The sequence below is a fragment of the Lampetra planeri genome, chromosome 27 (genome assembly GCF_965212315.1).
Source record: "Lampetra planeri chromosome 27, kcLamPlan1.2.h2, whole genome shotgun sequence".
Classification (NCBI taxonomy): domain Eukaryota; kingdom Metazoa; phylum Chordata; class Hyperoartia; order Petromyzontiformes; family Petromyzontidae; genus Lampetra; species Lampetra planeri.
The window spans coordinates 7,126,782-7,151,326 of NC_136133.1; the positions used below are offsets into that span (position 1 = coordinate 7,126,782).

General features: G+C 50.5%; 1 protein-coding gene and 1 non-coding gene across 2 annotated transcripts; both read left to right on the forward strand.

Annotated features, from left to right (window-relative positions):
* The first annotated feature begins 4,491 nt into the window (after positions 1 to 4,491).
* Positions 4,492 to 22,557, forward strand: LOC144727907 (uncharacterized). The gene is made up of 4 exons (XM_078607045.1): positions 4,492 to 4,590; positions 12,261 to 12,601; positions 13,591 to 13,625; positions 22,319 to 22,557. Exons 1-4 carry the CDS (start codon positions 4,492 to 4,494, stop codon positions 22,555 to 22,557), a joined length of 714 nt encoding a protein of 237 aa, XP_078463171.1.
* Positions 22,558 to 23,914: 1,357 nt separating this feature from the next.
* Positions 23,915 to 23,986, forward strand: TRNAA-UGC (transfer RNA alanine (anticodon UGC)). The gene has a single exon. It is a non-coding gene; the product is annotated as a tRNA-Ala (tRNA).
* The last annotated feature ends 559 nt before the right edge of the window (positions 23,987 to 24,545 follow it).

Here is a 24,545-nt window from a genome sequence, read left to right on the forward strand (position 1 = left end):
AAACATTTTGAGGGAAATCTTCGGGAAGAGGCAACTAACTGTTGAACCACACGCGACTCTGCTCGCGTGCAAGGGGAGGCCGTTGTGAGCCGCCTCTAAACGTCGCCCGTCCCTCGCAGTGTTCGTGCCCAGGGGCAGCTGTGAACTGCAATAGCAAAAGCCTCGCGTCTGTGCCTGCCGGAATCCCCAGCAACCCGCAGTATCTGGCTTTGCAAGACAATCGGATCACGAAGCTCGAGCCGGGGGTGTTTGACCGCCTGACGGCACTGGTGGAGACACGAGTACAAGCACATGAACATCATTCATAGTTACACAAAAGATGACGTTACATTGTTTTTTGGACATAGTTTACATGAATATTTGTGACTTTGATAAGGATAATTCTGACTATCTAAATGGCGTTGAATTTACCTGACAGCTGTTTATGATTGTAAACAGATATGACTTCAAATAACGGGGAAATGTTTTATTTGAATAACAGATCTTTGTGAACAGGAATTAAGTTTGCTTGAGTTAATACATCTCTGTGAAAGCGAATCAGGGTGTGAGAGGCATGAATGCGAATGGATGATGTCCAATGCACATTGACCATTGTCGATAACTATAGCGGAGTAGCAGGCAAGGGAGATAACGTGTCCTGAAGGACGTCCACCATGGAGATGGAGTAATGACAGCAGCTCGTGTGCAGGTGCGAGGTGGATTAATACATGGCATGGTCGTGACTATGGTTTGCAGTGGATCTGTTTTATTACGTAATCTATGTATTTGTAATAACAGCTATCGTGGGTTCACGTGGGGGATTGGCTTGCCGGTCCTGCTTGTAGCCAATAAGGGTCGAGATAGGGAGTGTGGGGCCGGCGTGATCACGGCATGTCATCAGGAGTGATTGGCCCAGCCATTTGGGGCCCCAGCCAAGGGGGATCCGGGTAAGAGGCGTGGTCCCGGGATTGACAGGGAACCATCGAGAACGGTCGAGATTGCCCATGGAGGATTGGCTGGGAGGACCACGTGACGAAGGGATTAAGAGGGAGAGAGAGGAAGGATCGGGGGGGAGACTGGGAACTGAACGGGGGCGAGAGCCACGCGCGTACGGGGCTCCGGGTGCCACGTGCGCGGTGGGAGCTGGTGGGAGTCCGTTGCCACTACGTTGTCTGCCAGCAACGGAGCGTGTGGGAGCAAGTGTACCGTGAAGTGAAAATAAAGAGGACCGATTCCGAATCCGTCTCCGGAGAATTATTACATTGGTGTCAGAAGTACTTCTGCGACTGTTTGGACGATCGTCAAGATGTCCAAGCACCCCAGAAAAAAGAACCTGACTGTGCCTCTATCGGAGGAGGAGGGCGAGACGGATGAAGATGAGCTGTTGGGAACTACAGCCCCTATGCCGCCTGTTGAAGATGTACTTCTCGACGTCTCTCAGCGTCGACCGACGGAAGATGCGACCGCTGCAGGAACAAAAGGCGAGTGGCGGCTGATGGCGGAGCAGATCGAGTCATTACGCGCCATTCTGCTTAGTCTGGTGACCGCGGTGGCATCCTCACCAGCCGCGGGCCGCCAGATTGCCGATCAACTGGACGCCGCGGGAAGGAGTCCGGTGAAGGAACCTGCGTCCGCCATTCCTTCTGCTACGCGAGAGGACGCCGTCATTCTGGGTGGAGCAGCTGCGCCGGAGCCGTCGGCCGCCATTTTGGGCGCGCCTACCGCCACGCGGCCACCGGCCGCCATTTTGTCTGATACGGATGGAGAGCGGGAACGCCAGTCGGAGACGCCCGCGGCGCGCGCTTGCCACCGCGGACATCGCCTTCCACAAATCAAAGAATTCATCGCCGGAGGTGATTGGAGTGCTTTCACATGGCGCTTTGAATCGGCTTTTAGATCCGTCAATTGGACGGAGGATGAAGCACTGGGAGCGCTACCTACACTGCTCGACGATGTTTCTCTGGGGGTCTTCCGTTCCATTCCGGCGGCCAAGAAGAAGACACTGCGGGACGCGTTCGTGGAGATGGCGGAATTCTATGACCCACCGACGTCAGCCACCAGAAAATTTATGTTACATCGCCGAGCATCGGAGGAATCGCCGTTGGCCTATCGTGGGGCATTGATGGCGCTGGCCATGGCTGCCTACCCCGACGCGACGGCCGACCATTTGGATCCTCTCATCCTCTCCCGTATGCTGGAATTGGCTCAGGAACTCAAGATTTCGCTGCCAGTGTGCGGCCACGAACCACTTACATCGCGATGGGTGGCGCGCTGCCTGGACGCAAAATTTAATATCAGGCGTTGGGACCAGATGGCGGCGTGGACGGGGAAACCGGAGATCGACGGGCCACCTTTGGGGTGGTCTCCACGACTAGTGGTCCACTGCTCCGACGACTCGGGCGACGACGACATGCTGGCTGCTGCTGTTTCGCACGAGAGTCCGGGACGGCGGCTGCGCGACCAGCGTGGCAACTACATGGGCCGTCCGCGTGCAAGGGCCGGGTCGTCCGACCGCCGGCCGACGTCGGCGGCTTGCTTCAAGTGCGGCAGACGGGGCCATTTCGCCCGTGACTGCCGCTGTCGGCCTCTACTGTCGCCTCCTCCGACGAGGGGACCTCCATCTCCTCCACCTGCCGCGGAGCCGCAACAACCTCGGGCGAGTCGGCACACATCGGACACCCGGCAGGTCCTGTCACATCACCCATCCATTCGCACTCATTCTCACACTCCTCAGGAAAAATTTACTTCCCCCGCTACAGTTACGCGCTCTGCTACGCAGTGGAAAAAATTGGCTCGCAGGGTGGTAGCTGCGGCTTCGGGCTCGTCGACGGTACGGGGTACCATCGACGGCGTTGATGTGCGCATCTTGGTGGACACGGGCGCGTCGGCCACCATCATTTCTGATGTTATTTTCCATCTGTTGTCCATCCCTGCGTCGCAGATACGTAGGGTTAATGATGCGTGTGTCGCCGCGAATGGGGGAAGCATGGGTATCTGTGGCCAGGTGGATGTGAGCATCGCTATCGGAAATATTACCGCCGCAGGACCTGTGTTAATCTCTCGCTCGCTAGCTGTTCCATGCTTACTCGGTACTGATTTCCTGCGTCGGATGCCGCTGAAAATACGAGTCGACCAGGACTGTTTAGAAATGCCGGGGGGTCGTCGTATGGCGTTCCTGCCTTCCTTGTTGGACAGCGCGCCTACAGGTAACGCAGTCACTGCCGTTGTTGCTGCTACGGTAGAAGTACCGCCGGGAGCACAGATGTTGATACCGTTGCGTTACCGTAAACCCCTTCGAATGGGGAAGGGTGCAGAAGGCGTGCTGCTATCCCCATCTAATTCGGCATCTAAATCATTTTCTTTAGCGGCGGCGCAAACGATCGTGCAACCGGGTCAAGCACCTTTTATACAGGTGTTAAATGGGGGACCTGACCGCGTTATTGTTCCAGAGGGGTCGGTGTTGGCTCACGCCACTACCGACTTCGCCTCGACGATGAGTCGAAGGCAAAAACGGCATTCCGCACGCCGCAAGGTCTCTTTGAATTTAATCGGTTGCCTATGGGCTTGAATGCGGCACCGGCGACGTTTCAGCGGCTCATGGAATTGGTGCTGACTGGACTGCAGTGGGAAACGTGCCTCATATATCTTGACGATATAATTGTTTTCAGCCGCACGTTCGAAGAACACCTCCAACGTCTAGAGGCGGTTTTTCAAAGAATGCGTACGGCTGACCTTAAATTTAAACCTAAAAAATGCCACCTTCTGCAACACTCTGTCCGCTACTTGGGTCATATCGTCAGTTCGGACGGCGTATCCACTGACCCTCTGAAAACGAAATGTGTACGAGAGTGGCCCACACCCACTTCGGTGGGAGATGTTCGGCGGTTTATTGGCTTCGCTTCCTATTATTCCTATTATCGCCGCTAAAATTTTGCGACGTTGGCAAAGCCATTACATGTTCTGACTGGCAAAAATCAAAGGTTTCAATGGGGAGCGGAAGAGGAAAAATCTTTTATGGCACTTCGGAACCACCTCGCCACGGTGCCAACGCTGGATTACCCAGATTTCTCACAGCCGTTCATCCTCGATACGGACGCTAGTGATATCGGCATTGGGGCCGTTTTGTCGCAACGTAAGGACGGGGTAGAGCGAGTAGTGGCGTACGGCAGCCGGGTTTTGTCCCCTGCGGAAACACGCTATTGTGTGACAAGACGGGAACTTTTGGCAATTGTTCACTTTGTCCGTTTGTACCGGCCGTACCTGTATGGACGGAAATTCCTAGTTCGCTCAGATCATGCGGCTTTACAATACTCCTTGAAATTAGATCAACCGTCAGGCCAATTGGCCAGGTGGCTGGAATCGTTACAAGAATTTTCCTTTGATATTACATACAGAAAGGGGGCCCGTCATGCGAACGCTGACGCGCTCTCAAGGCTGCCGCTCCTTCCTCCGTGCGCTTGCCTGACGGGCACGCACCGCTGTGCGGCACCGGCCGCTTCGCCTTGTCCGGTTATGGGGGCGATAGCGGATGAGGATGCAGGGGCGGAAGCGAAGGAGGACGACCAGCAAGGGTCGGTGGACACGGATGATATCTTACGGTTACCGCACGCGGTTTGGCTACGTGAGCAGGAGGCTGATGCCTCGCTGTCTCCACTACGGAAATTGATAGGGAAACAAAAATCTCGATTGGCGGGTTGGAAATGGCAGATGTTCCGAGGCAAGTCGGGATTGTTAATGTGTACTGACGGCTTGTCTGATCGACCACGCTTGGTGGTGCCTACTTCACTTCGCTACGACCTGCTTCGTGCTTTGCACGCTGATAAATTGATGCACCTCGGCGTCCAAAAGACTTTGGCCGCACTGCAGAAGGATTTCTTTTGGGCCGGTATGACAACAGACGTCAATGACTTTATTCGCTCATGCCAGGACTGTGCAAAGAGGAAGCCGCCTCGGAACCCCTATGTACCACCGTTACGTTCCATTGAGGTGTCCCGCATTAACGAATTGGTCGCTCTCGATATTCTGGGCCCGTTTCCCCCGTCGGCGAGGGGCAATAAATACCTTCTCGTCGGGGTGGAATATTTTTCTCGATGGCCGATGGCCTGGCCCCTACCCGACCAGACGGCAGCATCCATTACCGACGCTTTCTTGAACGGGTATGTCATGGACAAGGGGGCACCTGAAAGGCTGCTCACAGATCAGGGGCGGAATTTCTCTTCCAAATTGCTTAAGGAAGTTTGTGACGCGTTGGGTACGAAGAAAATTCGCACTTCTCCTTACCACCCACAAACAGATGGTATGGTGGAACGATTTAACCGCACCCTCTCGGCTATGCTTTGTCACACGGTCAGTGAAAAGCAAACCGATTGGGACCTGCACATACCAGGCGTCTTAGCAGCTTACCGCATGGTTCCACACACATCCACGGGATACTCACCATTCTTTTTGATGTATGGCCGTGAAAATGTTCCACCCATCGACGTGCAATTGGGTGAGCCAAGCAAACGACCGTCCCGTTCCTTGCCTGACCACGTGCGTGACTCGCTTGAACGAGTGACGGAGGCGCGAGAGGCTGCCCGGTGTGCGACAGCCCGTGCTCAGGCAAGGAACGAACGTTATGCGCGTCGATCGCATACGCACATGTCTTGGTCAGTGGGGGACCGGGCATGGCTCCACTGCCCCCAGGTACCGGCGGGCACATCCCCCAAACTGCACAGGCCGTGGCGGGGGCCTGTAACACTAATAGATGTTCGGAACTTGCAGAGTATCCGTGTTCAGTATGAAAATCGGCGGTGGTATGTCCACTCCTCACGGCTTAAACCCTATGTTGACGCGCGTGTCGGCCCTTAATCCCCATTAGTTGACCTGCCAGGTTCCGTCGAGCCGACCACGCCGCTTGCCACACCCATTGATCCCAAGGGGGACTGTGTTGTGCCTCCTACAGATGAACAGGTTCTGAGGGCTGAGGTGGCCCCAGCCGCCCCCCCTCCAAGGAGACCTGACCTGGACGTGACCAAGCATCCACAACCTACTTCTTCTTCAAGCCTACCACCTCCTGTCCATCCGGAAGCAAGGGGATCAGGCGCTGGGAGCGGAGGGGGTCCCGCGTCACGTACGCGGTCGAAATCTCTCCCGTTTCGTTAACGTTTGATCGTTCGTTTAATTCCCTGTTGTTACTGCGCTGCAGGGGCGCCCTAATGTATGTCGTGATTTTGTTGTATGGGTGACTTTTTAAATGTTGTAGGCGCAGGGACGCCGGTTCACCCTCATATCGTTAAACGCACCTTGGTGCCCTAATAATATGTTTCGGAATTGGTTTATCACCCTTTCCCAGCCGAGACGGCTATTTTTTTCACCGGGGGGGGGGGTGATGTAATAACAGCTATCGTGGGTTCACGTGGGGGATTGGCTTGCCGGTCCTGCTTGTAGCCAATAAGGGTCGAGATAGGGAGTGTGGGGCCGGCGTGATCACGGCATGTCATCAGGAGTGATTGGCCCAGCCATTTGGGGCCCCAGCCAAGGGGGATCCGGGTAAGAGGCGTGGTCCCGGGATTGACAGGGAACCATCGAGAACGGTCGAGATTGCCCATGGAGGATTGGCTGGGAGGACCACGTGACGAAGGGATTAAGAGGGAGAGAGAGGAAGGATCGGGGGGGAGACTGGGAACTGAACGGGGGCGAGAGCCACGCGCGTACGGGGCTCCGGGTGCCACGTGCGCGGTGGGAGCTGGTGGGAGTCCGCTGCCACTACGTTGTCTGCCAGCAACGGAGCGTGTGGGAGCAAGTGTACCGTGAAGTGAAAATAAAGAGGACCGATTCCGAATCCGTCTCCGGAGAATTATTACATATTGATAAATTTGATACTAAGTGGGTGAGTGCCTATGGTTAATGGTTTCTGCGCAGTGAAGTACTCGCGTCTTTCACCATGGGGCTGTTTGACAAACTGACCCAGCTCACTCATCTGGCTCTGGCCACCAACCACCTGAAGAGCGTACTCTGGAGCACGTTTTACAAACGGTGCCAGTGTAATAAAGGACTCTCTCTCAGATGTCGATCTCCGTTGTCCTTTATTGGGTTCGTAGAATCTCGATACCACGGCGTCTCGCTCAGGCCTGCGTCCCGCTCGACGACCTCTCCACAGCCCTCGGCTGCTCCGATATGCAGTCTCCCTGCTGCTCCAATATCCAGTCTCCCTGCTGCTCCAATATGCAGTCTCCCTGCTGCTCCGTCAGGCCATCCTTGCAGCCACACCGCTGCTCCACTATCTAGCGTCACTGCTGCCCCGTACACAGCTAGCCTCTCACAGCCCCGGTTAGCTCTCTCCGTCTGACACCGATGGCTGACGGTGTCGACGTCTCCCACCGCGTGGCGACCGCGCCACTCTCTCCCTCTTGCCCAGCGTGGCCTCCTCGTGTTTCACTCCGTCTCAACTCCCCCTTCCCCTTTCGGTTCTCTCCCTAAATCCTCTCACCCACGTGACCCTAACTCCACCCACTCCCCACGTGACCCAGACTCCGCCCCCCCTCAATGCTTGCTCGCATTACACCAGCACTGCCAGGAACGGTCTCTGCTTTGTCGCCGCGCACCAGGTTAGAAACGACGCTCGGTACGAGTGGCGTTCAATTTGTAAAGCTACCGCGTTATTGACATTCACAGTCATCGTCTTCATCATCGTCATGGTGCCCTCTTGTGCTCCGAGTTAGCCTGCAGTGTCACTGAGCAGTGAGGTGAGCGTCTGCCTTCGTGCATCAGTGAATATTACATTGAGAGATTTGAGTGAATATTTATAAGTGACATTGAGCGTTTATAGAAGCTCACGCGTGCTATGCGGGCTTGGTTCGTGCAGCAGCAACAATAAAAGAACAACGCAACAAAATCAAAACAACATCCAAACAACGTAACACAGCAAAAAACAACTACCTGACAAAACAATCACACAACACCACAGCAGAACAAGAGCAACCACGCAAAACAACAACTACCCAAACAGCACCAACAACTCAAACGTTTACTCAAACAGGACTTGGCCACACATCCCATTGTAGTAGCATCCGACTGAAGACAGAATCTGGGGAATCCCATGGACAGGCGATTGCCGGAATTAATTCTACTGATCGAAACACCCCAGCGGGGAGAGCTGTGAGTTGATCGCAGATCAGCAGCCTCCGCCTCTTGCTGCAGAGCAGCCTCTACAAGAGAGCGTCACTCTTCACACGGCAATGGAGTTCAACACGGGTCCCTTGCTCGCGTTTGCGGCGTCGTGTTCACCTCACATCTCAGCACCTCGCTCCATGCCGTGCTCGCTGTCTGTGCGGTGCAGTACAACGACCCTCACGGTGTTCAGAGCTCGCCTCGCATTCCCTCTGGAACATTTTTACTCGATCAGTAGTGTAGCGATTAGCGCGCTGCCATACGAACCGGTTCTGGGCATCCCCTAGGTCGACTCAGCCTAAAATGAGTACCTGGTATGATGTGTAAATACCGTCGCTAGGGAGACAAAGGAGACCGGGCTTTGTGTTTGCCACCCACCCCCTCGTGTGCCGTGCCGGCCTTCATAGGTGCTCGCTAACAGCACTTGCCGCAACAGTCTGGTAAGGTTATACGGGAATCTTTGTCTTTGTTGTCAAGTGTGGTTGTTATTTTTGTGTTTGTTGCCGCACTAACAAAAACCCGCACGGCACATGCTAGTTTCTGTAAACGATCAATACCAGCTCTAATTATTTTCAACATTCACTCATTTAATCTTCACGAATGTTCAGTTACACTGCAGACTAACCTGAAGCACTAGAGGACACCATAACGACGGTGATAATGACGATGACCGTGGATTTCAATAACGCGGTAGCTTTATAAACTGAACGCTACTCGTGTCGAGCGTCATCTCTACCCCGATTCCCAGCGACAAAGCAGAGTCCGTGCCTGGCAGTGCTGGCTCTGTTTGTCAAATGCGTCCCTGGGAACGCCCTTCAGCTGGTTGCTGCGCAGCGAGTTCCTCACCGCGCAGCAACCTCAGACACTCGCTCTCTGCTGTTTAGGAAGACTCTAGCAGAGTGAATATTAAAACGACTCCAAAGAGCATTGTTTAAATTTATTTCACAACATCAAGCTTGTGAGAAGATTAGTGTTGTTCAAAAAAAAATTTCAAATTCATTATTCAACGTGCCATGTCTATCCACTGCTCGATGAATCGACCATGTTTCACCACTCTGGTGGGAGGGGGAGAGTGGGACCCCACACCAATTATAATTATTGAACAACTAAGAGTGGACTACTTTTCTCGCATTAGTTGAATAGACTAAGAAAATTATTCAATGAAATACTGTACACAGGGCTGGAAATCAAGTGAAAATCCACAAATAACGCGAGGCATTCGTTAAGCGCACTGCCTTAGAGGGAAAATAAAGCTATTAAACATAGCGGGCACGTGCATATACGAGACATGAAGAAGGGCCATCGCCTGAAATGTCACCCATTATATATTTCCCGTTAGGGCAGCGTGTGTGTGTGTGTTGAGTTTGTTTGTTATCTGTGCTTGTGGGCCACTGCTTGCCAAGGTGGGATCCACAAATAATTTGTAAAGTTACACTAGGCGTCGTCGCGTCGACTTAGGCTGACTTCAGGAACACAATCAGACCGAATGAATACAGCGCCTGACCTAGCTGGTGAGTCTACGGGAGCTTTTCCTCGGTGATAACAAATTTACGGAGTTGCCCGCAGGCGTAGGGAAGTTGCCGACACTGACTCACTTAGGTCTGGACCTAAACCAGTTGAAGAGCATTGCCTGGAGACTGGGTCGCTCTTCTCATCGTGTGCTGTTCACACGTGGCTAGAGACGAACTCGGGAAAAGCGCTCAGCGTGCTCAATGCCCCGGATCAGTTGACAATGTCACCATCGAGGAGTAACAGATTAAGGTGCAGCTCTCCCAGGTTCACGCCACTGATATCGGAAGGGCCTCCACTGGAGGGAGCTTTAGAGAGCTCCTCTGGAGGTTCTTTACGCGATTCTTCCACGATGGGCTGGTGCAGGTCAGCTGGTTAATTCTGTAAAGTTTTGGATGCGGGTTGGGACATTAACTCACTACCTGCCTCCCCAACTGCCTGAAAATGTGTGGTCACGTGGAGCGCGTGAAAGTGAAATAGCATGGACAGAGTCGAGCAACGCCGTGCACTTCCTAGTGGCACAGTTGGTTGGACAGTAGTTCAACATACATACATACATTGTAAACTAACATTGCACTTGCTGAGTCTCCAAGCCAAGTTGTTGAAGTTTCTCTGGGTCGTCTCCGCACGTGAATCATAGCGTTGTTCGCAAATGATGCTGGGTAATGTTGAGCTAAGAATTGTGAATCTAACACACTGTGGTGGGCGGGAGTGCTGGTGCAGTGGGTAGCGCATTCGATTATAAGTTGGGTGACATCATCCCAAACCCACCAGACGACACAAACCCACAGTTACCAACGTGGTGAAGTATAGCTAACAGAACCCCCATGTCGCTACCACATATGACCAGCACTTCGTGGGAAGGCTTTTATCTTGCAGTGGATTGACAAGTGGCTAAATTATCATTCATTATTATGAGCAGGAAAGCGCGGAACTTCTGCGGCAACAGCTTGGCGGATATGTACAGAGACTGACGATTTCACACACTAGGTGATTTCAAGCGGAAATATGTATTTTTCATACTCTTTGGCTCTTTCGGTAAGTCACATCGGTAGAAAATAATAAAATTAAACAAAAAATTTCATTTCATAATTTTTCTACCTACGTGACTTTACCGAAAGATCCAACGAGTATGGAATCCTGCAGTCACGAAATCTTCAAATCACGTATTTTTCATATATACAGTATGCTGAAAATAACTGAACACGTTCCTTCGGAGTGGGCAGGTAGGAACTTGGTTGGACAGCGCATTCGTGCACGACAGACAAATATGCACGACAGACAGACAAATATTCCCTGGTGGGCAGTGTGGAACTTGTTGTTCCTACCTGTATAAAAGATAACTTTACTTGAGGTCGCCAGGCAGCCAGCCAGGTAGCCAGCCCCCTTAACTATCGGCCCCTCCCCCTTGCTTAGGCCCCTCCCCTTACCCCCCCTCCCTTAGGCCCCTCCGCTGACCCCCCCTCCCTTAGGCCCCTCCCCTGACCACCCCCCCCCTCAGGCCCCTCTCCTGACTTCCCCCTTCCTTACGCCCCTCCCCTGACCCTCCTCCCTTAGGCACCTCCCCTCTCCGTACCCGGCAGTAGGTCTCCACCAATCAAAGAGCTGTTTATATTGTATATATATTTATGCACGACAGACAGACAAATAATCCCTGGTGGGCAGTGTGGAACATATTGTTCCTACCTGTATAATTGTAATAATCCTTCTTGAGACGGCTTCGGAATCAGTCCTTTTTATTTCCACTTCCACAATTACACTTTACTCACACACTCTCTATTGCTGGCAGACAACGGAGAGAGGGCAGACTTCACACCAAGTCCCCACCACGCACGTGGCACCCAGAGCCCCCGTACGCGCGTGACCCTGCTCTTGTCGTTCCCAAGTCTGCTCTCGATCGTTCTCTCTCTCTCTTAATCCCTTCGTCACGTGGTACCCCCCAGCCAATCCTCCATAGACAGCATTGACCGTTCCCGATGGTTCCCTGTCAATCCCGGGACCACGCCTCTGATCCGGCTCCCCATTAGCTGGGGCCCCGAATGGCCAGGCCAATCACCCCTGCTGACATGCCGAGATCACGCCGAGGCCATGCTCCCTGGCTCATCCCTTATTGGCTACAAAGCAGGACCGGCAAGCCAATCCCCACGTGAACCCTCTATGGCTGTTATTACATAATCATTAACGATTGTATCTCTATTACACTACATTTTGTCGATAGAAGTATAAACAAGAACAAAACAACATACCCAATTATTTTGCAGTAAATACTAGGAAAAAGAGTTAGAGAGACAAACACGCAACCAGGACTGATACAAGAGGATAAAACTAAACTCCAGGAAACACGCCGAGAAGGCTGCATGCTCTCCACACTGCGACTGTGCTGAATGGACGTGCGATCTTTCGTTTTGTTTGTCGGATAGAACAGGAGAAAGATCCGCTCCAGACTTGTTTACTTCTTTTTCTGTAAGTCCCGGTGCGTTACAGACAGACACACGAACAAGCGGATTGTTAGTAATATTATGGATACAGAACCATTGCCATTTGTTGAAATGTGGAAAACATTAACCGGTTTTGACTTCGTTGGGTCTCATCAGTAAGTTGCATGTCTGTACGCGAACAAGAGTGTTTGCTTGGATGAGAGAATGTATGACAGCCTGGGGAATCTCATGGAGCTTTCATTTCAAAATAACCAGCTGCAGGCTCTACCCGCTGGGCTGTTTGACCGCCTGGTGAATCTGAAGAAGCTGCGACTGGACTATAACCAACTGCAGGCGATACCGCCCACTCTGTTTGACCGATTGACTGAACTGACACATCTGGAGCTGGACACTAACCAACTGAAGTCCCTGCCGCCAGGGATCTTTGACAAACTGGGGAAGCTGACGTATCTGGAGCTGGAAAATAACCAGCTGACGACCGTTCCCGCTGGGGTGTTTGGCTGCCTAGTGAAATTGCAGAAGCGGTATTTGCAGGGGAACTAGCTGAGTGAGAACCGTTCCGGACAGATACGATTTTCAGGGAATAGACCAGCGAGAGTAATAAGTAGCATGATACTTCAGAGTCGCCAAGTCAATGTGAATAACACTAATTTAACTCATCCAGAAAAGTCTTACCCAGTCTCAGGACTGTGCTAAGGATGGTCCCACATTGGGGCGTGTGGTAACTCCATTGTGAATGCGTGTTTGACACGTTGGTGGAAACCCTGGAGAAAACCCACCGCGCATACCACGCAGGGAATGACACTCAGCAGTCCGTGCAATCAGGTTCACGAGCCCTCTGGTTGTACTGCTACCACGTGGCCATCTCCAATGTTGTTAACTTAGTTCTGACTGTATATCAGCTCATGGAGAGAGTCATTTCCTGAGACGGTAAGTGGATGGTGCGTGTTGTCACCGCACTATCCATGTCCATTATGCACTTCGTCGTGTCAACCAAAGAAAGGCAAAGAGAAGGATTCACGTGGCGCAGGTGGTGTTGCTGGCGAAAGTCGCTTCATGTTCATGTCAGGAAAGGCCCCTTTGTCCATTTGTATCCCACGTTCAGCCATGTCAGTCATCTGCCTATGGAGGCAGCTAGAATTCTTGGTTTCCTTCTTCACACCAAAGGATTATTTAACTCTGAACAACCATTCCTACTGCTATGCAAAGCACGCATTCGGCCGCCGTTGAACCGTGGTGTCAAATAAACAGTAGAGCACCCAGTGACTACCTCTCGATAGAATGCAACGTAAAGCAGTCAGGTTGACTGATAATATAATACAACACTCACTTATCCAATCACTCCCTAACCTGCAGCCAGTCACCTCCTTATCACTCTTCTGTCGCCACTACCATCATTACTGCACTTCTGCAGCAGTCTGGAATGCTCTTCCGAAATTTGAAAGCACATGGAGCTATGCACTTTGAAATATAAATTGAAAACTGGTTTCGTTAAACTGATTTTTGCGTTTAGCTTGTTGTCCTTCCCCCGCACCTCCGAGTCCCACAGTTAGTTACGTACGGTGCAAAAAAAAGTTCAGCATACATACTTTTTTTAAGAACTCCACTCATTCGTTCCTCCCCCATGTTCAGTACTTAGTCTGTTAGATGGACTATTACGTCGCATCCGTACGTTGTCGATCACACACAGAGCTACTTGTGCACAGCAGCGGGTATACGCAGATGACAACAATAACAAACATTATGACTTAAATAAACAACATAGGTGATGAAATCAACTGCGTCCATTTCGTTACCCCCCCCCACCCCCTTAGTGATTCTTTAACAATACAGTTTGTTGTACATTTGTTGTCACTCAAACATTCCAACTTAAAGTTGCGCTTTTTGATGTGACGTCACATTTCTCAAACCCCCCTCGTCACACATCGTCACAAATGTCTGACCCCCATCCCCCCCCCCCCCTCGGTGCATTTACGGACGGCCCCTAAGCGCTATATGTATAGCCCCGAGGTCCCCTACAGGGGCCCCTCTTACATTCTCAGCGTGGCCGGGCTCCGTCCCCAGCCACACAAACGATAACGTGACATTCTTTTTTTTAGGACATTGTTTTGAGGATTATTCGTGTCTTCAAAAGTATAGGTTTGACAATGATAATGGAGGTAATTTTACCTGACCGATGTTTATAATTGTAAACAGATTGTTTTACTTCAAAATAACAGACGTGCATAAACGTTTTTTCTTTGTATAAGATCTTTGTGAACCTGAATAAAGTTTGATTGAGTTTATACATCTCTGTGAAAGCGAATCGGGGTGAATGTAAAATGTCTCTATGAGAGGCATCAAAGCGAATCGATCACGTGGTAATTAATAACGCTGTTATCTTTGAAATTTAATTAAGTGGGTTTATCTGACATTTCTCTCTTTTGTAATAAAAGACTTGACCACGATCTCTGGCTCAGTGTCCTTTATTTGGTCCGTACTGCATTCCCACACGGCTGTCTCTCTTATTCTCTCAGTGCTGGTTCCGATGTCACTCCAGTCACCATCAGCAGCCCCGCTGCTGTTCTTTGTCGCTCTTGCAGCCCCACAGCAGCTCCGCTGCTGTTACTCACTCTCAGCCCCCTTGGCTGTAATCGCTGCTGCTCTTCTCGCTCTTGCTTACTCCGCAGCGCTCTGACAGACTCGTGCTGTCTCTCTCTCTCTTCGTCGCTCCTGCGACTCTCTGCAGCCACACCGCTGCCTCTAACACACAGCCTTCCTGGCTGTACTCTTCTCTCTCTTCGTCGCTCCTGCGACTCTCTGCAGCCACACCGCTGCCTCTAACACACAGCCTTCCTGGCTGTACTCTGGGGTCGGCTCCCGCTCGCCGGCGGTGCCCCCCTCCTCTCATTCGCCCTCGTGGCCTCACCCTTTTCCATTCACAACCGGACTGCCTTCTCTTTCCGGTTTACCCACTTAAGGACCCCAACCTTTCACCCACGTCACCTGGCTCCGCCTCCTTGTGACGTCACATCCGGAAGGTCGCTTTCGCCCGCATTACACCACCCTCCCCCATAGAAAAAACCCAGCCGACCTCGGCTGAACAATACCAAAGCGTAATGCGGTGAACCGACCTTCCCCCTTAAAGGACACTAAGCATGTAATATAACAACAAGAACAACAACAGCACAAAGCACAACAACGCACATCCGCATGTCGTACACGACAGCCACCCGGCCCCAGGGTAGTGGAGATGATGTAATTCCGGGCCGCTTAAGAAAACCCCAATAATTACCCAAATAACCGCGATGGACGCCCCAGTATTTACATTTTAACAACAATATTATTTACACGTGAAAACAACAACAACAAAAACATTTCTGCTCTTATCCAGCAGCAGTCCTCCCTTGAGGACCAGCACAGACCTCAGATGTACACAGCATGTACCCACAGTCACTCTCAACAACCCAACAACCCCTAATCGCACACCCTCGCGTGGAGAGAGCCACGCTCCCCAGCGGTAACGTTTAATTTGCCGTAACCCTCACCGTGGTCGTCAACCCACGGCAACATCCATTTACCATACTCTCAGCTAGTGCCATTTCGGGGATGAGCAGCACTCGGCCATGCTCCTCCCTTACTATCCCATCAGCGATGGACACACACCAGCCTTGCCAAAAATAATGACGTTGCAACGTCAACAAAGTCTTCAGCACCCCTAAATGCAATAGTGTGTCATAATGGAGAGTTCTCATCAACTCGAATCGCGAGGACGTTGGTAGCACCACACGGCAGCTTTCCTGGAACCCTTCTCGCCACATAAGCAGACCATCTCAGAGAGCGGTTCGCGGCCCCACAGCCGTACTCGGACTCCCATTGTCCCTCATAGACCGCTTCCGCATGGACAACCACAACTCATCCATCATTTGTTCCCGAATCCAGACAGACCGCGGCAGATTCAAAACCCCGTCAGTCGGTCCCGGTTCCATCGGAGTATCCGACTTCTCGACGGCCAACGTAAGCGGCTGAGGGGGGTTTAGAATCGGCGAACACCTATGCGTCCCCGACGCACATTTACAAGGGGCGCGCCCTGGTAATCCGGAAAGTGCGTCAGCGTTCGCATGGCGCGCTCCCTTCCGATGTTGAATTTGGAAGGAAAATGCCTGTAGCGTGTCCAACCAACGTGCCCACTGTCCCGATGGCTGGTCCATTTTAAGTGCATATTGCAAGGCCGCATGATCCGTACGCACAATAAAAGAACGACCGTAAAGGTACGGTCGAAATTGCCGTAGGAAAAACCAACCGCCAAAAGTTGTCTACGAGTGACACAGTAGCGTGTTTCCGCAGGCGACAAGACTCGGCTACCATACGCCACGACGCGCTCTACGCCCCCTTTAGACTGTGATAATACCGCCCCATTACCTGTGTCACTCGCGTCCGTATCAAGAATGAAAGGGCGATCAAAATCGGGATAATCCAATGTCGGAGCCGTAGCCAATAGATCACGCAGACTCCGAAAGGCCGCCTCTTCCGGCTGTCCCCAACAAATTTCCGTCCTTTACCCGTAAGGAGATGCAAGGGCCTCGCAATCGTCGCAAAACCCGGCACAAATCTTCGGTAATACGAGGCAAATCCCAAAACCCGCCGAACATCCCCCACGGTGGCCGGAGTCGGCCAATCCCGGACGCACGCCGTCTTTTCCGGATCCGTGGACGCCCCCTCAGCACTCACAATGTGCCCCAGATAACGGACGGACCGTTGCAGTAGGTGGCATTTCTTTGGTTTAAATTTTAAATTCGCAGAGCGCATCCTCGTGAACACTGTCTCCAGCCGTGTTAAATGTTCCTCAAATGTGCGGCTGAAGACAATGATATCGTCCAAATATATAAGACACGTCTGCCACTGCAACCCCGTCAAACGAGCTCCATCAATCTTTGAAATGCGCTTCATAGCCAAGGGAAGATCAATCCCTCGGCAAGGCCAGATATCAACGACCCCCCCACGGGGTAATGTTCTCTTATAGAGACAATAACGCCCTAACCCAAAACCCGTGAGCCCCCGGCACACCAGGTTCAGTCTGCCACCGCACAACTGAACCATGACTCCCCGAGCCATATGAGCACACGGCCCATTAGTTTAAGACATACCACGGAGGTTTCGCCTCCGGGCTGTCAGGTCAGCCATCAGCCATAGGCCGACGTGACCACCCCTCATGCATCACCCAATCAACAATGGCAGGCATAACAGATGGAATATTTGCCCCACCGAGGTTTTTCCCGCGCGCTCAAAATGGCGGCCCCCTTCGCCCAGCGCGTTCGCGCAATATCTCGCGCGCACTCAAAATGGCGGCCCTTTCCGCAAAGCGCATCGACGCCATACCCCGCGTGTGCGCAAAATGGCGGCCCAACGTGCGAACACGTGGCCAGTTTTCTCCATTCGTGCACCCCAGCTTCCCTTTGCTGGGGGTCACAAATTGCTTCCCCCGTCTTATTGTAACAATCCCAACAACGATAGACGCACAGCCCCAGCTTGCTGCGCGCAGCAGTCATATCGGGGAATTTTTAACCAATATTTTACCAACCACATTGGTTACACAACCCAACTCGCAAAGCAACTCGTGGCTGCATGCGACCAACCGAATACGCGCCGCAACTTGGCGCCAATTTACGGTCCCATTAGCATTAACCCTTGAGACACCCACAACGGCGTCATCACGCACCCTCAAAGCGCGCTCTCTCTCTCACAAAGTGCCGTTACCCATAATATACACAAAATCGCGTGTACATAACATCCATACGACCAAATAATAGGGTCCCCCTCGAATTTGTTACCAATTTCCAAACAGGTACGCACAACTAATAACATCCCAACCCCAATAGTCAATCAATGCATCGCACCCCATAACCGTACAGAACGGTGTAACAGCACATACAGTCAGCATATCGCGATCACACGCGCACATTTAAGCACAATAGCAAGCCGATCTGCAGGTAACCAACACACCATTAATCCAGTCGTAACATTGCAGCAACAACACAAATATTCTCTCTCTTGCAACAACCACATCGCACATAGCACCTCGCAGCACAATACACCAAAAAAATATATATATATTTTCCAATTAAGCCCATCGCACAAGGTAACCCACGAGATGATACAGCGCAAGATACCCGACGCTCCCGAGTTAATAATTAACTTCGCCATCAATATAACAACTCCACACCGCAGCGCACACACACAATTTAACATTCAGCAAGCACAGCATACTCTCCGTCCATTCTCAACACACGTACACACTTTAATTGACACCGAGCAACAAGCAGATAGCGCGTTCATCGTTATTACACAGACATACCCACAGTCCGAACCGCGCTCCGCACAATCGAGTCATGAGATAAACAAAATCGGCCCCACCCGGCCCTCGAAAGATGGGTGAGGTGTGTGTAAAGGCCGGGTGCGTATCGTTACGACCCGCCTGGGGCTGCAGCAAGAAGAGGACGGCAGGGCGGCAACTTGAGTCGTCTCGCAGAACTCGTTCGGCGACTTGACTGCTCCGTTGTCACGCACCCGAGCCAGGACGGGAGAGCTCCCGCCCCAGCAGCTGTAGCGTCGTCGTCCTCTCCTCGCAGCTCCCCCTCGCAAAACAGCAGCTCACAGCAGGCTGCTCTCCCCGCGGCACCTCCAGATGGCAGCGCAAGGCTGCCTCTCCGCCGCGATGTTGAAGATGGCGGCGTCTCCCCGCCGCGGTGAAGACAAAATGGCGGCTTCCCGCCGTTTCTCCCCTGCCACGCCCAAGATGGCGTCTTCGTGCCGCGTGGCAGATGGCGCTGGCAGCGCAGGCAAGGCGTCGGCCTGCAGACCACCATCGGCTCTCCCCACTGCCGTCGTCGGCGTGGTGAGCTCACACGGTTTCGCCAGCACGATTTTCCAGGTCTCCAGCTGCGCCATCTGTCTCAATCGTAAGTCGGATGATGTAGCAGATGATGGCACAGGAATATTCTTTCTTCCGAGCCGTCTTGACAAGCCGTTTCACTTCTGACACCAGTGTAATAAAAGATTGACCACGATCTCTGGCTCAGTGTCCTTTATTTGGTCCGTACTGCATTCCCACACGGCTGTCTCTCTTATTCTCTCAGTGCTGGTTCCGATGTCACTCCAGTCACCATCAGCAGCCCCGCTGCTGTTTTTTGTCGCTCTTGCAGCCCCACAGCAGCTCCGCTGCTGTTACTCACTCTCAGCCCCCTTGGCTGTAATCGCTGCTGCTCTTCTCGCTCTTGCTTACTCCGCAGCGCTCTGACAGACTCGTGCTGTCTCTCTCTCTCTTCGTCGCTCCTGCGACTCTCTGCAGCCACACCGCTGCCTCTAACACACAGCCTTCCTGGCTGTACTCTTCTCTCTCTTCGTCGCTCCTGCGACTCTCTGCAGCCACACCGCTGCCTCTAACACACAGCCTTCCTGGCTGTACTCTGGGGTCGGCTCCCGCTCGCCGGCGGTGCCCCCCTCCTCTCATTCGCCCTCGTGGCCTCACCCTTTTCCATTCACAACCGGACTGCCTTCTCTTTCCGGTTTACCCACTTAAGGACCCCAACCTTTCACCCACGTCACCTGGCTCCGCCTCCTTGTGACGTCACATCCGGAAGGTCGCTTTCGCCCGCATTACACTTTGATAGTAATTGAGGTATCTTAAAATCATAGATGTCTTTGCATGTAAATGAAATAATTTTAACTGGCAGATCTCGACGGAATTTAACTGGAATCATGTGAACTGTTAATTTTCATATGAAGTAAGTCTAAGTTGTTTAGATCAGAAGTCTTTATGATAGAGAATGCAGGTTATGTCATTCCCCATGTCTGCATGAGAGAGAATGGCTCTAGTTTAAAACTTTACGTAAATGGATTTCGCTTTTATTAACAACATATTTCCATGAGAGTGGTGAGAGATCGCTTTGGGCAAATAGCATGGAGGTCACTACTAAACTGAAGTCTCTAGAAGTGTTCTTTGTTTTTTTTCGGTAAAGTCACGTATAAAGATAAAATAATAAATTAAATAATAGCATACGACGTTTCGATTGCAACACAAGCAATCGTCATCAGGTATAGTGAAATAGCGACATAAAATCTAACCAGAAAACTATAGACAGACATATAAGCAGACAGATATCACCAAGATACATAGATCGAGCAACACAGGTACAGAGAGGGGTGATCGTCTCTGTGGGGTGGCCTTAAATGGACAGAGGGGGGCGGAGGCAGAGAGAGGGAGGGGGTTAGAGAAAAAAATTACATGTCAATGAGTACGAAGGCTTAGAGGGAGAAAGAACACACTAAATTAAATAACCTAGCAAAGTATCGAAATGTTATGTAAAACGACACAGAGAGTCGATCAACACACAATTAACGCATAGCCTGGTCGATTACGTATTTCAAAGATTGCTAAGTTAGATCTTAAGTGTGAAAATTCCAAAGAAAGACAAAAAAATAAAAACAAGAGGAACGGAGACACACAGACAGAGCAGAACCTAAGAACGACAAAAAACGAGTGTAGACAGAAAAAAATTACACTAAATATACAAGCATAGAGAGAACAAAAAACCCAGAGAGAGAGAAAAAGGTAAACTTGGAACTTCCCCGTAGAAGTGGTTCAATCTTAATTTTGGAGCTTTCGTGACTGCAGGAATTATTCTTTGTTTTTTTCGGTAAAGTCACGTATAAAGATAAAATAATGAATTAAATAATAGCATACGACGTTTCGATTGCAACACAAGCAATCATCATCAGGTATAGTGAAATAGCGACATAAAATCTAACCAGAAAACTATAGACAGACATATAAGCAGACAGATATCACCAAGATACATAGATCGAGCAACACAGATACAGAGAGGGGTGATCGTCTCTGTGGGGTCGCCTTAAATAGACAGAGGGGGGCGGAGGCAGAGAGAGGGAGGGGGTTAGAGAAAAAAATTACATGTCAATGAGTACGAAGGCTTAGAGGGAGAAAGAACACACTAAATTAAATAACCTAGCAAAGTATCGAAATGTTATGTAAAACGACACAGAGAGTCGGTCAACTCACAATTAACGCATAGCCTGGTCGATTACGTATTTCAAAGATTGCTAAGTTAGATCTTAAGTGTGAAAATTCCAAAGAAAGACAAAAAATAAAAACAAGAGGAACGGAGACACACAGACAGAGCAGAACCTAAGAATGACAAAAAACGAGTGTAGACAGAAAAAATTACACTAAATATACAGGCATAGAGAGAACAAAAAACCCAGAGAGAGAGAAAAAGGTAAACTTGGAACTTCCCCGTAGAAGTGGTTCAATCTTAATTTTGGAGCTTTCGTGACTGCAGGAATAATTCTTTGTTTTTTTCGGTAAAGTCACGTATAAAGATAAAATAATAAATTAAATAATAGCATACGACATTTCGATTGCAACACAAGCAATCATTATCAGGTATAGTGAAATAGCGACATAAAATCTAACCAGAAAACTATAGACAGACATATAAGCAGACAGATATCACCAAGATACATAGAGAGAGCAACCCAGGTACAGAGAGGGGTGATCGTCTCTCTAGAAGTGAAGAGGCCACTTTGAACTGACAGGTCACTCGCATTATCATAATCCATGAGTACCCGTTTGGGTCTTCTTGGTTCTTTCGGTAAAGTCACGTAGAAGGGAAAATAATAAAATAATAAAAATTAAACATGATAAAATAATTCTCACGACGCTTTCAGACGCTGTCTTCGCGACAGACCTGTTCTTCACCTGAGGATGGCTGCTTCCGTTGTGGCCGAAACGTCGTGAGAATTATTGTATTATGTGTTTATTTTTATTATTTTATTATGTCCCTTCTACGTGACATTACCGAAAGAACCAAGAAGTTGAATCCCTGCAGTCACGAAAGTTTAAATCGAAATTTACCCGTTTGGGTGTTTGACAGTCTAATATAAATAAATACATGTGAATCAACGTCAATTTAACGAACACATCTGTATTCAAGTCGAGGCACTTATATTAACGTCAAATGCGGATGAAAATTAAAGGAAGTTGCTTTAAGCTAATATATCTATGGAAGTGAAATGGAAGTCGCTATGATTGTGGAGGGAGATTAGTACAACATAAAGATGACTATGACAGTAAATAGAGATCGCTGAAACTAAAACGTCGTCTATGAAAGTGATTGAAGGTCGCATTAAATAATCTCGTTTTAAATTATGTCGCTTTCATTAACATATCTGTATATCTACATTAGTACCCGCTGGGGTGTTTGACAGTCTGACCCAAGTAACTATTCTGGCTCTGAGTGGCAACCGACTGCACACCCTTCCGGAGGGACTGTTTAACGGTCTGGTGAATCTGCATAGCTTGTATCTGAATCAGAACCAACTGAAGAGCATTTCCAGGAGCGCAACTGGCGGTGGAGTTGGAGCCACATGGGCGAGAATCAGGCGACGGATATGGAGAGCATCAACCATCGTCTCCATGAAATAACCAGAGACCCAATGGGCCGGATAGACAGAAGGCATCATCAGCCGCAGTCGAGTTTTAATGAATCACTCGCATGCTCAGGGCATCATCTGCAACCCCAACACGCAGAGCCTGTATTTGTAGAGCAATTGCATTTCAGAGCTCAAGCTCGGGGTGATTGACATTCGGATAGGGGAGACGCGAGTCTCTGGGGCTCCGTTAAATCCACTGGAATATTGTCACAAGAGTCCTCCACCGAAGCGCAGATCAATGATTCCAGCTCGCTCCACGACATCGCATCCCACACCCCCTTTTTAACATCGCAACACCACAATCTACGCACGGTTTCTTGAGCCATAGCCTGGATGGTGAACTGTTCATCTTACAAGTTTCAACGTAAAATATTACCAGTTAGTAACATGACGTGAACAACATAGCTAAAGCACAATTATACAGGTAGGAACAATGTTCCACACTGCCCACCAGGGATTTATTGTCTGTCTGTCTGACTGTCTGTCTGTCGTGCATAAATAAATATATAACATAAACAGTTCTTTGATTGGTGGAGACCTTAGAGCTTTCGTGACTGCAGGGATTCATCTTCTTGGTTCTGTTTAGTAGCTGCAGCTACATACTATTAACATTCCTTTCCTTTGTTAATGCTACCCCCCTCCCCCCCCCCTTTGATGCTGCTAATCCTGCATAATGCACGGGCATAGTATTGATTTGGAACCCCCCCCACCGCCCACCTCCTACGCATTTTCCATATGCTGAATTCCTCTTGATATGCAAATTATTTTGTCTAGGCGCTCTTCTTCCCACCTCCCCACCTCTAACCCAGCTTAAATATACGCTCCAAGCTTGGAGGTGCTTCATTCTTCGCCTGAGGACGGCTGCTTGCGTTGTGGCCGAAACGTCGTGAGAATTCTTTTATTATGTTTTATTTTTATTATTTTATTACTTCCCTTCTACGTGACTTTACCGAAATAACCAAGTAGATGGTGGAGACCTACTGCCGGGTACGGAGAGGGGAGGTGCCTAAGGGAGGAGGGTCAGGGGAGGGGCCTAAGGAAGGCGGGAGTCAGGAGAGGGGCCTGAGGGGGGGGGGGGGTCAGCGGAGCGGCCTGAGGGAGGGGGGGTCAGGAGAGGGGCCTAAGGGGGGGGGTCAGGGGAGGGGCCTAAGGATATGGGGGGGGGGGTGCTCAGGAGAGGGGCCTAAGGGAAGGGGGGTCAGGGGAGGGGCCTACGGATATGGAGGGGGTGGTCAGGGGAGGGGCCTAAGGTAAGGGGGGTCAGGGGAGGGGCCTAAGGGAGGGGGGGGGGGTAAGGGGAGGGGCCGATAGTTAAGGGGGCTGGCTACCTGGCTGGCTGCCAGCGTGGTGGAGATGTAGCTCAGTGGGAGAGCGCACGCTTTGCATGTGTGAGGCCCTGGGTTCAATCCCCGGCATCTCCATGTCGGAAGCTTTTATTTAAATATTTTTTCTAACAAAGTTTGAATTCCAAAATCAATTGGCTGTGTCAATGTCCCTGTAATAGGGGTGCACATGAACTCTCGTAAATATTACCCTATATGAACGATACCTTCGGAAGAATTTGTGTTGATTTCAGGAACTTGCTATTTCTATTTACTGGCGATGCACACAGTGATCAAATGGTTTACTTAAACATTTGTAGATGAAAGCAAGTGCTTAAAAGTATCCAGAACACTTTTATTTCCGAATTAAAGATTTCCAAGAATAAATGAATTAGGACAGCATTATAGTATCCATCCACATGTATTCTTGTTATTTCTTTTGTTTCAAAGAAATACATTTTGCTTGGACTCTGTGCAGACTCGATGTGTCCAGGGCCCAGGGCCAACAGGAGAGTGAGTGGGGTGACGAGGGAGAGGAAGAAGCTGATGACGAAGTTTCACCCCGTACCGAGGTGGAACTGCGCCCAGGTAGAACCAGAATGGAGATGTAGCTTAGTGGTCGAGTGCACGCTTCGCATGTGTGAGGCCCTGGGGTCAA